This window comes from Mandrillus leucophaeus, unplaced genomic scaffold (assembly GCF_000951045.1).
Source record: "Mandrillus leucophaeus isolate KB7577 unplaced genomic scaffold, Mleu.le_1.0 Scaffold645, whole genome shotgun sequence".
Taxonomy (NCBI): Eukaryota; Metazoa; Chordata; class Mammalia; order Primates; family Cercopithecidae; genus Mandrillus; species Mandrillus leucophaeus.
This window is the reverse complement of record NW_012106975.1, coordinates 939250-951996: the sequence shown is the minus strand read 5'-3', so window position 1 is coordinate 951996 and position 12747 is coordinate 939250. Positions and strand designations below refer to the sequence as shown.

The 12747-nt window shown below is 47.3% G+C and overlaps 1 protein-coding gene across 1 annotated transcript in view; it reads left to right on the top strand.

The window, feature by feature from the left end:
- Positions 1 to 4255: 4255 nt before the first annotated feature.
- CAPN2 (calpain 2, (m/II) large subunit) overlaps positions 4256 to 12747 on the top strand; it is a 78014-nt gene continuing 69522 nt past the window's right edge. The window contains exon 1 of the mRNA XM_012000989.1: positions 4256 to 4536. Coding sequence (XP_011856379.1) covers positions 4534 to 4536 — 3 coding nt within the window. The 5' untranslated portion in view covers positions 4256 to 4533. The remainder of the gene's footprint in view (positions 4537 to 12747) is intronic.

Sequence of the window (12747 nt, the reverse complement as noted above, 5' to 3'; positions counted from 1 at the left end):
AGACCAGCCTGGCCAACATGGCGAAACTCCATCTTGACTAAAAATAAAAAAAAAAAAAAAAAAAAAAAAGTTGGCCGTGTTTGCACGCACCTGTAATCCCAGCTACTAGGGAGGCTGAGGCAGGAGAATCACTTGAACCTAAGAAGCAGAGGTTGCAGTGAGCCAAAATCACGCCAGTGCACTCCAGTCTGAGTGACAGAGTGAGACTCTATCTCAAAAATTAAAAAATAAATTAAATATAAAAAGACTTTCTCAGTGTATGTGGTATATCTAAGACAATGGAATATCATTCCACCTTAGAAAAGCAGGAAATCGGTCGGGCACAGTGCCTCACGCCTGTAATCCCAGCACTTTCAGAGGCTGAGGCGGGCGAATCGCCTGAGGTTGGGAGTTCGAGGCCAGCCTGACCAACATGGAGAAACCCGGTCTCTACTAAAAATACAAAATTATCCAGGTGTGGTGGTGCGTGCCTGTAATCCCAGCTACTCAGGAGGCTGAGGCAGGAGAACGCTTGAACCCGGGAGGCGGAGGTTGCAGTGAGCTGAGATTGCACCATTGCACTCCAGCCTGGGCAACAAAAGTGAAACTCCATCTCAAAAAAAAAAAAAAAAAAGGAAGGAAGGAAGGAAGGAAATCCTGTCACATGCTACAATGTAGATGAAACTTGAGGATATTATGAAGATATTATGCTAAGTGAAATAACCCAAGACTCCCCAAATCTGGGTGAGGATCCTCAGTAATTTGTCTCCATAGCACTTACCACAGTGAATTGCAATGGCCTGTTGCCCACTGTCTATGTCCTCTGTAAGGACAGTACGGTGTCCTGTTCACGGTTGAAGCCTCAGTACCCAGCATTATGCCTGGCACGTATGTGGTCACAAATGATGATAGACAGACAGACATAAACAGATGGATCAGTTCATGAGGCGCTCAGTATCAGACTCCAGAGGGCTTTGGGATCTGTAGTCATGACTGCCTGAGATCCAAAGCAAGATGCTGAAAAGCATCAAAGGCCTTTTGAGATAGTGGTTTCCTTTTCCACGGCTAAATAAGGGATTTTCTTGCTTTGAAATAACAATACTGCATTTTGCCACGTGGGGGAGCTAATGCAACATCAAAGAGGCCCTCGGCGGCTCCATTTTACCGTCATCAGCTTCCTGGGCAGGACATCACCCACCATTGCTCACAGCGGAAAGCATGGTTGTGGTCTAGTAACATTACTACTATAAGCTTATTTTTGTTGTTCAGGGAATCTCGTTGTTCAGGAAAACTTTCCAAGACACACAAATCATTCCAGTTCCACAAAAGGAGGGAGTGGGTTATTTTCTTTCCAATGAGAGCCTGTCAGCCTGTTGGTGCAGAAATACGTGTGCAGGCTGTGTTTAATTGTGAGTGGGGGCCGGGCGCGGCGGCTGACGCCTGTAATCCCAACACTTTGGGAGGCCGAGCCAGGTGGATCACCTAAGGTCAAGAATTCCAGACCAGCATGATCATTATGGAAACCCCGTCTCTACTAAAAATACAAAGTTAGCCGGGCATGGTGGCGAGCATCTGTGGTCCTAGCTACTCGGGAGGCTGAGACAGGAGAATTGCTTGAATCCAGGAGGCAGAGTTTGCAGTGAGCTGAGATCACGCCACTGCACTCCAGCCTGGGTGACATAGTGAGACTCCTCAAAAAACATAAAAAATGAAAATAAAAATAAAAATTGTGGGTGGAAATAGACTAGGAGAAATCCCCAAATTATTGTATCTTCATAAACTTAAGCTCACACTTGGGAGGCTGAGGCAGAAGGATTACTTAAGGCCAGGAGTTCAAGATCAGCCTGGGCAATATAGCGAGACCCCCATCTCTACAAACACATATACACACACAAATTAGTTTGGCATGGTGGTACATGCCTGTAGTCCTAACTACTCAGGAGGCTGAGGTGGGAGGATCACTTGAGCCCAGGAAACGCAGGCTGCAGTGAGCTATGATCATGCCACTGTACTCCAGCCTGGTGACAGAGCAAGGTCTTGTCGCTTAAAAAAAATAAAAATCCAAGTTCTTCTCTGTCAGGGCCTGCTTCTGAAGGGTAGGCCAGCAGGATCAAGGGGCTGCAGTCCTGCTTTCAGGAAGACGCTCTCATGGCCCCTGAACACCTGTGATAGGGCTCAGGAGCCTCTCCACCAGAGCTGCCCAGATCCCTACTCCTTCCCCACCAGCCTGACCACCACACTCCCCTCTTTCGCCCTCCAATTCCAACCCCTCCATTCCCCTTACAAGGTCCTATAGTAGCTAGTCCCTCCTCACCTCTTGGCCTCACTTCTGGCCTCCTCTGGCCCTTGACAAAGATTCTTTGCTTGACCAAACTTTAGTGAGCCTCCTAATCCTTTCCTAGGCCCATCTGTGCACTTTCTTGAAAAATTCAGTTTTAAGAGGACCCTGCTAAGTCAGTTTAGCCAGAACCCCTCCATGCCTCACTATCTGATCATCCCCAATATCTACTTGTGCTCCTCATCCTCCACCATCTAGGTGACATCCAATGACCCTGTCCTGTCTTCAGCAGGAATCGGTTAGGTGGGTTTAGCCAGAATCCCCCTTATTCTTTATGTTTCCTCTTAGTAATTATCCGTCGCTGACCCCCACTCTTATCCTTGGCTATGCATTCCCACCTGGCCATGCCGTCTTCAGAGTTGAGCCCAATCTTTATCCACCCCTGCAAAACGCCACTGCAGTGGCCCCTATTCCTATTGTAACGGTCCTGAATAAAACCTTCCTAATCATACCTTAACAAGTGCCATGGAATATTTTTTCTTTTTTTTTTTGACACCAACCTCACATTACCACCACCCCCCTCCCCCAGGACCCCACTCCCAGAACACACCCAACCACCCCCATCCCCACACACAGAATGCTCAGGGGGCCAAGGGGACGTCAGAGACTCCATGGTTTCTAGCACTTTGTAGTCCACCGAAATGCCCCCAGGAGTGGCAATGAAGTGGAGAGGCTGGGCTGTGTGTTGACAGCCAGTCTGGTCCCAAGTAGACCCCATAGAGATGTCCTTGGCCCTTCATCCCCCCTCCACACCAGCACCAGCCCCCACAACTTACGAATAGACCAGTCAACCTCCGAGAAAGAGAGGGGGAGGAGGGAGCAACAAGCAATGCTTGTGCAGCTTTGTCCAGCAACATTCTTATCTTTCTCCTAGAGGAATTCAAGCATTAAACCCTGGGGGAGAAACCTTCTGGTTCTCTTGTAAAGGAGGGTTCACTCCACCCCACCCTAAACTCAGACATTTGAAGCAATCCTAGTGGATAGTAAATCTGGGCTCCTCGAAGCTCTCAATTGAGCGACCCCTTTAGCAGGACATAGGGCCCAAGGAGTGTTTCCCTCACCCTAAATCAATGATTCCGACATCAAAGATGCCAACAAGTTTTGCCTGGGAACGGTTTGTGCCTATGACCCCTCGTTCAACAGACCTTTACTAAGCACCCACCAGGTGCCAGGCACTATGCCAGGATCACAAAAGTGAACAAGAAAGACATGGTGTCTCTGTTTCAGAAATGGACTGGCTAGCGGGGAATTGCACACGTAAATATTTGTTAACACCAGGTGATACACGCTCTCACAGAAGTTACATAAAAAGTGCTAAGATGACAGCTCTAATTATTCACTATTGTGCTTTTCAGTTTATATTCAAGTCCACATCGCAGAATACATGTTAGAGAACACTTACGTCTTGACATGACTTGCACTTTTGATCCGTCCATAGACTGCTTGGGTGGAAAGAAATTCCTCTAAGACACTCCCTTCTGAGTATGAGTCAGGAAGCTGAGGTCTCCCCAGCATAGCCGGGTCGGGGCAGGGTGACAGGGCCTCCCGACACACCCAGCGTCCAAGCAGACTGAGCAGAGCCTGCAGAGCGGGTGGCAGGATGACACCTCTCCCGGGAGTCTGGAAGCCCCAGCTGGCTCCGGCCCTCCCTAGGGCTGCGGGACCCTCCCTTCTCTGGCCTCAGCTTCTTAGCTGCCTTGGTTAGACTAGACAGGAGGAGACAGCTCTACCCTCCTTTCCACTTCTGAGCCTATGCTCTTGTGAGTCTCATTCTTGCCATGAAGAATTGAAGAATCTTTGTGCTCTGAGTCAGAAGCTATGTGGCCACTTTGCTAAAATGTGACTCAGACACAGACTCAGCCCTGAGGCCCCTTTCATTATATTCCCTTATTTGGTCCCAAGCAGCATTTCCATATTCTCTCTGGGGAGCTGGTGGGCAGAGCCTTTCTGTGGGCCAAGGAGGAGCTCAGGTGCCAGACACTTAGACTCTGATGGCTCTGTAGCTAACTGGCCCATCCTCAGAGACTAACGCAAAGGAACGAATTTCTAGGATGTTCAACTATGTGGAGAATACAAAAAAAAAAGCAAAGAAAAAAATATTTTTAAAGAAAGAAAGAAGGCCAGGTGCGGTGGCTCACACCTATAATCCCAACACTTTGGGAGGCTGAGGCAGGAGGATCACCTGAGGTCAGGAGTTCAAGACCAGCCTGGCCAACATGGTGAGTCAATACTAAAAATACAAAAATTAGCCAGGTGTGGTGGTGCGCACCTGTAATTCCAGCTACTCAGGAGGTTGAGACAGGAGAATCACTTGAATGCGGGAGGTGGAGGTTGCAGTGAGCTGAGATAGTGTCACTGCACTCCATTGTGGGCAACAGACTGTCTCAAAAAAAAAAAAAAAAAGAGGAGGGAATGAAGGGAGGGAGGGAGGGAGGGAGGGCACGGTGGCTCACACCTGTAATCCCAGCACTTTGGGAGGCCAAGGTGGGTGGATCATTTGAGGTCAGGAGTTCAAGACCAGCCTGGTCAACATGGTAAAACCCTGTCTCTACTAAAAATACAAAAATTAGCTGGGCTGTAATGATGCATGCCTGTAATCCCAGCTACAGGGGAGGCTAAGGCTGGAGAATTGCCTGAGCCTGGGAGGTGGAGGTTGCGGTAAGCTGAGATCACATCACTGCACTCCAGCCTGGGTGAGAGAGTGAGACCCTGTCTCAAAAAAAAATGAAAGAAAGAAAGAAAGAAAGAAAGAAAGAAAGAGAGAGAGAGAAAGAAAGAAAGAAGGAAAGAGAGAGAGAGGGAGGGAGGGAGGCAGGGAGGAAAGGAAAAGAAAGGAAAAGACAGGAAGAAAGAAAGGAAGGAAAATAATACTAAATTATATGGAAAATGACTTGGACGCCATCAGACTTCCACTAGCTGTCCGTGAAAGCCGAAATTAACATGCTAAAAAATTACTATCTCTAAGTCCATAGAAAAGTCTCCTCGTATATATATATTAAGAAGAGAACAAAACAAGGATAGGACATAACCCACCTCCCAGAGGGAGACGCAGCCTCGGCCAGTGGAAGCATCCTGGTGATATTCCCCCAAACACTGCTACATTTCCAAGTGGCCCCTGTGACTGGAAATGAGAAGCATAGGGGTTGTTGACCTAGGTAGGTTTTGAGGAAACAAAAATCCACAAAGTTACAAGTGGAGGAAGGAGAGGAAGGAGCTGGTGAAGGAGATTGAGAAAGAACAGCCAGGAAGGTGGAAGAAAAACCAGGAGAGGGAGGTGTCCATGGAAGCAGAGGGAAGAAAGTAAGGGAATGGCAACTGTGGCAGTGGCAGCTGCTGGACACAGAGGGTAAGAACTGAGAAGGTTTCCCTGGATTTCAAATCAAGGAAGTCATCGGGGACTGTGGCCATTGCACTTGGAAGTGTGCTGACAAGTAAGGCTCAGAATGTTCATGTTCTCCCCCGTTTGGAAACCACATTGCCCCATCTAGGACAGAGGTTCCCAAAAGCAGTTTTGTATTCAAATGCCGATTCCATTACCCACTGACTGTATAACTGTGGGTGAGTCACTGAATATCTTGGTGCCTCAGTTTTCTCATCTGTAAACATGGGAACAATGACAAGACCTATCTCATAGGGTTATTCTGAGGATTAAATGAGTAAATATGTGCAAAGCATTTGATTTTTTTTTTTGTTTAGATGGAGGTCTCCCTATGTTGCCCAGGCTGGTCTTAAACTCCTGGGCTCAAGTAGTCCTCTCAACTCTGCCTCCCAATGTGCTGTGCCTGGCCATGTGCAAAGCACCTGAGATAAGAACGTATTCTCTCCAGGCTGCTGCAGCCAATGACACCACAGTAGAGGTACTGGGCTGGTCATTTCTGCGCAATGCAGACTTTCATTGGCCCACCTTTGCTCCAGAATCCCCACTGGGTTGGCCAAGGCTTTCTCAGAGTGGCACTGCCGTCTGTGGATCCTCCTACCACACTGCCTTTCCTTCCCCCTCTGTTTTCATAGGTGTAAGGTTTATGTTACGGTCTGAAGGCTTTTCCAGACTTCTCCTGTTCTCTCTCCCCTCTAGTTACACAGGACTTACCCCAAAAAGTCTCTTGCTTGTCTAACTTTGCTTTGGTATTTGCTTCCCAGAGGACTCAAGTTGACACACTTGGTTAAACAGAAATCTTTGCTACAGGACTTGTCAGAGCCTTTAATATTAAAATATACACATTATAACTCATCAAGAGGGAAAAGTATAAAGCATTTCCCAAATTCATTTGATCACTAAAAACCACACACTCACATCCACACACACCACAGACCCTCTCATGAACATCTCATGAAACATGTTTTGCTGAGTAAAGTTTGTTAAACATTGAGCTAGGCCAGCCGTGGTGGCTCACACCTGTAATCCCAGCACTTTGTGACGCCGGGGCAGGCACATCCCTTGAGGTCAGGAGTTTGAGACCAGCCTGGCCAACATGGTGAAACCCCATCTCTACTAAAAATACAAAAATTCGCAGGGCGTGGTGGCGCATGCCTGTAATCCCACTACTCAGGAGGCTGAGGCACAAGAATCACTTGAATCCAGTGAGTAGACGCTGCAGTGAGCCAAGATCACGCCGCTGCACTCCAGCTTGGGCAACAGAGCAAGACTCTATTTCAAAAAAACACCAAAAAACATTGAACTGAAGACCCCTAAAGTTCTATCCAACCCTGGGATTCTTTCATATGGATCTCAAAGTGTGAAACGCCTCAGTCGCCTAGGGCCTTATTCTACAGAAGGGAAGCCCAAAGGCTGGTTTGAATTGCATTAGCAACTCAAACTATATTTATAAGTCTCCTCCCATCTGATAATTGCTTTGTCAGCACCATTTTCCCTATTCTACAGATGGAGAAATTGAGGTCTAGGAAGACCAAGACACTTGTCTCAGACCCACAGTTGAGGTCTTAGTTTGCCACTGAGTCACGGTCAATGTGACACAAGGATGGAAAACCAAAGGGAGCCACAGGTGAGGGAAGGGAGATGAGAAGGGTATCTGAAATCTCAGCCCTGCAACAAGGTGGGCCACAGCAATAATGAGATGTCACTGGGCTCAGCCCTGCGCCTGGAAGGAGGGAGGTGGTCAAGGATATCAACAACAACAAAAAAATTCCTGATCTCAGGGGAAATACAACATTGAATTGAGGGGAAAACATAGAAACACGTCTAGACTGTCATAAAACAAATGTAACGGAGGCAGGGGAAATGTGGAGCCCCGGTGTGAGTAGGTGATGGAGTTGGGTGGCTGTCATATGTCACAGCAAGATGGGTAGTTGGCTGCCCCGAGCCCCATCCTGCCCCTCCCTGTTCCAGCACCCTGGCCCACCAGCTCCTTCCTGGCAACTCCCATACTCCCCCAGTTCATCCACTACAGGATTAATGGCTAACTCAGTGGAGGCTTCCTGCCCCTGGGCCAACACCAACTTCCCATTCAGTAAGCCAGTGTCAGCACTACAGTGGTTTGGAATACTTTCAATATCACTCCCCGTTAACAAGTCTATCCATGGACTGACTGAGAAAAGAAATGGAATGGGGCAAAGTAACAAAACAAAGAGGCAAGATAGAGCCTATGGTTACCTAAATCATTTAGGTTACCTATGGTTACCTAAATCACAATTTAGACAAGCCCTGGTGATCTTGCACACAGAGAACCACCGCTGAACCATACTGGGGAAACTGGTTTCTGCCCCAGCAGATGTGTTGGGGAAATGACATGCTGACCACCACGACAACATCCTCGGAAGACTGAGTGGCAGAGTGCTACTTTGGCTTTCTTACCACGTGAACTTGAGCATATATCTGGGCAGTTCTAGAATTTCGATGTGGGAAGGACTTAGGGATGAAAAAAATAAAATGTGGATGGTAGATGGAGTTTGGGGCAGGGGACTGGAGGTTTGTTTTGTAGCTGTTTTTGCTTAGTAAGCTCCCTGTTCTGACTTGGAGACATATTTATTAGGGAGCTGGCTGACGGGAATTATGGATGGGGCCAGCTCCTCTCCCAGCACCCTGTGGTGCTGACATCTGAGGTGATCACTTCCCATGCAGTGGAGAAAAGCATGCTTCTCTATATTTGTTCCATACATCAGGAAGCTTGAAAACAGGATTTGCTGCCACATGTCAAGTACTCACGTGTCTTTAGAAGAAAGGCGCCATTGCTGCCGATGATAACAATGATAGCATCTAAGATTTTATAGTTCCCCAAATAACTTCACATACACTGTGATTTGACGCTTATAACAACTCTGAGAACTATGCAAAGTAGATATTATTTCCCCATTTTAAGCGATGAGAGAATGGATAGTTAGTATTTTGAAAATTGCCAGACCCCACACATATAAGACTTCACGTATTATTAGTAAAGTTATTACTAGGGAACTCCAGCTATGAAAACCCCTCTGGGAGATAGCACTGGTGGGTGAAGGGCTGCAGCTTCGGCTCTAGCCTCCTGGCAAGGGTGGGATGTAAGACCCTAAGCTCCAACAGACTGGGAAAAGAGAAGGGGCTTAGAAAACTGTCTGGGCTGCTGGATTTCTTTCCAGAGTTTCCCTCTCTCCTTCTACTGTCAGCACCTCTCATCTTTTGCAACACCAGGGAGAAGCCTTTCCATCGCCTCTTCAGCTCTTGGAATCCCTCGAGAAGCCCCCTCCCTGTTGAGTGACATCTAACAGGCTTGTCCAATACCCATGCTACAACTATGAGGAAAGAAGAAACCCTGCAGCTGCTTCAGAAGAGAAAGAAATCTCTTCAAATGAAACCGTTCTTTGCAGCCCTGTGGAATTCATATTCTCTCTGATCTCCTTGGGATTCAGATCATGGACCTGAAAGAGGGAGGGGAAGAAAACAGGGTCTTTTCCTCAGCCTGGGCCTGCCGTTCCCTCTACCCTCCTACACTGGGCATGGACAGACCCCAGGGGACCGTGGTCTAGGTGTTGGCAGCCAGGCTGGCTCTACAACACATGTCAGCTGCTCCACTGGGCCTCCGTTTACTCATCCATACAATGAGGCGATAAGCTCTCCCTTGACTAACTGTGAAGATTAAGTGCACAAATATGTGTAAATATGTGTAACGTGCACAAATACGTCAAATAAAAACTGAGACTGACATGTGGAGGTGCAAAATTAAAAAGGAAGTTTTCGTTAGTATCTCCAGAACCTGGCTGGGCACGGTGGCTCACATCTGTAATCCCAGCACTTTGGGAGGCCAAGATGGGTAGATCACCTGAGGTCAGGAGTTCAAGACCAGCTTGGACAACATGACGAAACCTCATCGCTACTAAAAACACAAAAATTAGCCAGGCATGGCAGCGAGCGCCTGTAATCCCAGACACTCAAGAGCCTGAGGCAGGAGAATGGCTTGAACACAGGAGGCAGAGGTTGCAGTGAGCCGAGATTGTGCCATTGCACTCCAGCCTGGGTGACAGAGCAAGATTCCACCTCAAAAAGAAAAAAAAAAATTCCAGAACCTGCAGATTGTGCGTCTGATGCATCTCAAACATCCAGGGCCAGGGAGAAAATAATCTAAAGAAAAATGCTACTGAAAAAGATTCCATTACCACGGCCCTCTGAGACACACACATTCTTACTCTCATTTTTTCTCTCTCTCTGTCTCTCTTTCTCTCTCTCTCTCTCTCTCATTTACTCACAAGGTCAGTGGCCCAGACCCAGGCAGTTCTGGACAATCCCAGCTGTTTCTGACTCACCACCACCCTCAGGGCTGGCTGACTCACTCCAGGAAGGTTTCCACCATGAAGTGTTTGTCTGTGTCCCTGTGTTCCTGTGAAAAGGACTGTGTGGTCAGAGAAAGAGAAGACTTTGCTGGGTCCAGTGAGATAGCATAGTGTGAGAGGCTTTGGGAAGTAGAAAAAGCAGCATTTACTCAGGTTTAAAAACTAGACTTTGTCCAAATGGTTGGGGAAAGTAGTCATTGTATGTGTTTGCAAATAAATTTGGGTGGCATAGGACTGCCTAAAGCCCTTTGTAAGCAGAATCCTGTGTGCACAGCGATACCTAGAAGGCTGGTAAGGGGAGCTGTCAGGGCTGCACCAAAGATAGTGTTGCCTAGCTGGGGTAGAGGAAGTTCAGGTAACCCAGGAGGCTCTTCTGCTCCCTGCCTACGCAAAGCTTCTGATTTGACGGGAATGATAGGTTTGATCTGCCCATTTGTTGCTAAAATGACTTGAGAGGGAAACGACCTCCACCTGCCTGGGAGGAGTCACTTCCTCCAGAGATGAGCTGTCCTTGAGGAGATCAGCGGAGGAGAAGCCTGAGCTCTGCCCCACTGGGCAGGAGGACAAGCTTTCTCCCAAGAGCCTCAAGCCCAGAAGAAGTTAGGGTGGGGCCAATGGAAATCACACAGTGGAACAAATGAACAGCTTCCAGGACAGGGCTGTCTCTTTCCTCTGTTTTCAATTGTAATGGTTTCATAAAACCTTTGCACCAGAAACCCATGAGCTAGAAATGAATGCCTGTATCCCCATCTCTGGACTGAGTCCAGAGCGCCAACCATTACACAATGAAAGCTGTGTCCCCATCTTATTCAAGAGTACAGAAAGCAAAACCTGGTGGTGGACGGTGGTATCTGCCCATCAGGCAGCGTGCCCAGACTTGTAAACCAGAGAGGGAGGATGTCAAATAAAAACCAAACCATGGGAGACTGAGGCGGGAGAATCACTCGAACCAGGAGGTAGAGGTTGCAGTGAGCCAAGATCGCACCATTGCACTCCAGCCTGGGTGACAAGAGTGAAACTGTCAAAAAAAAAAAAAATCCAGACTTTGATAAAGGGACACTTCGACAGAAAGAATAACTACTGCAAGCCAGGCGCGGTGGCTCACACCTATAATCCCAGCACTTTGGGAGGCCAAAGCAGGTGGATCACCTGAGGTCAGGAGTTCAAGACCAGCCTGGCCAACATGATGAAACCCCGTCTCTACTAAAAATACAAAAAATTAGCTAGGCATGGCAGCTGGCACCTGTAATCCCAGCTACTCAGGAGGCTGAGGCAGGAGAATCGCTTGCACCTGGGAGGCAGAGGTTGCAGTGAGCGGAGATTGTGCCACTGTACTCCAGCCTAGGCAACAAGAGTGAAACAAGAAAGAAAAAAAGAGTGAGAGAGAGAGAAAGAAAAGAAAGAAAGAAAGAGAGAGAGAGAGAAAGAAAGAAAGAAAGAAAGAAAGAAAGAAAGAAAGAAAGAAAGAAAGAAAGAAAGAGAGAGAAAGAAAAAGGAAGGGAGAGAGAGAGAGAAAGAGAGAAAGAGAAGGAGAGGAAGGGAGGGAGAAAGAAAGAAGAGAGAAAGAGAAGAAAGAAAGAGAGAGAAAGAAAGAAATGGAAAGAAAGAGAGAAAGAGAGAAGGAGAGGAAGGGAGGAAGGGAGTGAGAAATAAAAAAGAGAGAAAGAGAAGAAAGAATGAGAAAGAAAGAAAGAAAGAAAGAAAGAAAGAAAGAAAGAAAGAAAGAAAGAAAGAAAGAAAGAAAGAGAAAGAAAAGAAAAGAAAGAAAGAAAGAAAGAAAGAGAGAGAGAGAAAGGAGGGAGGGAGGAAAGAGAGAAAGACAATTCCAATGCAGAGAACCTGCAAGCATCTCAGAATCAAACAGAAAAAGGTTCTTCTTTTCTAGGGTAAAGGGGGGGCAAGTGGAGATAAGCAGACTCTTTGGAGGGGAAGCCGGACAAGTGAGGGGAAATGACCTGTGGGAGCTCACAGGAAAAGGATCTAGCTGTGTTCAGTCGATTCCCAGGAGAAGCTGGGCAGGGAGGTGACTTGGCGGGGACACTCCACTTTGTACTTGTTCAGGCTTGGGGGCAAGCAGAGTTCAGGGATCTGTAGGAAAGAGAGAAGTCTGACCAAAGTTTTGTCAAGCAAAGCGGGTAAGTAATGGGCGACTATGGACACATGGTCAGAGACAAGAATAGATGGGGCAGAGGAATAATAGTGACAGAAATACTTGTTTTAAGAAAAGGTAAAATCACGGCTCTCATATTAGTATAAAATAAACACATTTTAAAGATTTCATTTCAGTGGAGTGCAGTGGCTCACACCTGTAAACCTAGCACTTTGGGAAGCAGAGGTGGACGGATCACCTGAGATCAGGAGTTTGAGGCCAGCCTGACCAACATGGAGAAACCCTGTCTCTACTAAAAATACAAAATTGGCCAGGCATGGTGGCGGGCACCTGTAATCCCAGCTACTCGGGAGGCTGAGGCAGGAGAATCACTTGAACCTGGGAGGCAGAGGTTGTGGTGAGCCAAGATTGCACCATTGCACTCCAGCCTGGGCAACAACAGTGAAACTCCGTCTCAAAAAATATATATAAAAGAGTCCATTTAACTTGATTAAATGAGGCAATCTGGTGGATGTTATAACTGGTTCAAAGGAGAAGCCAAAACAGCACAATTTACATG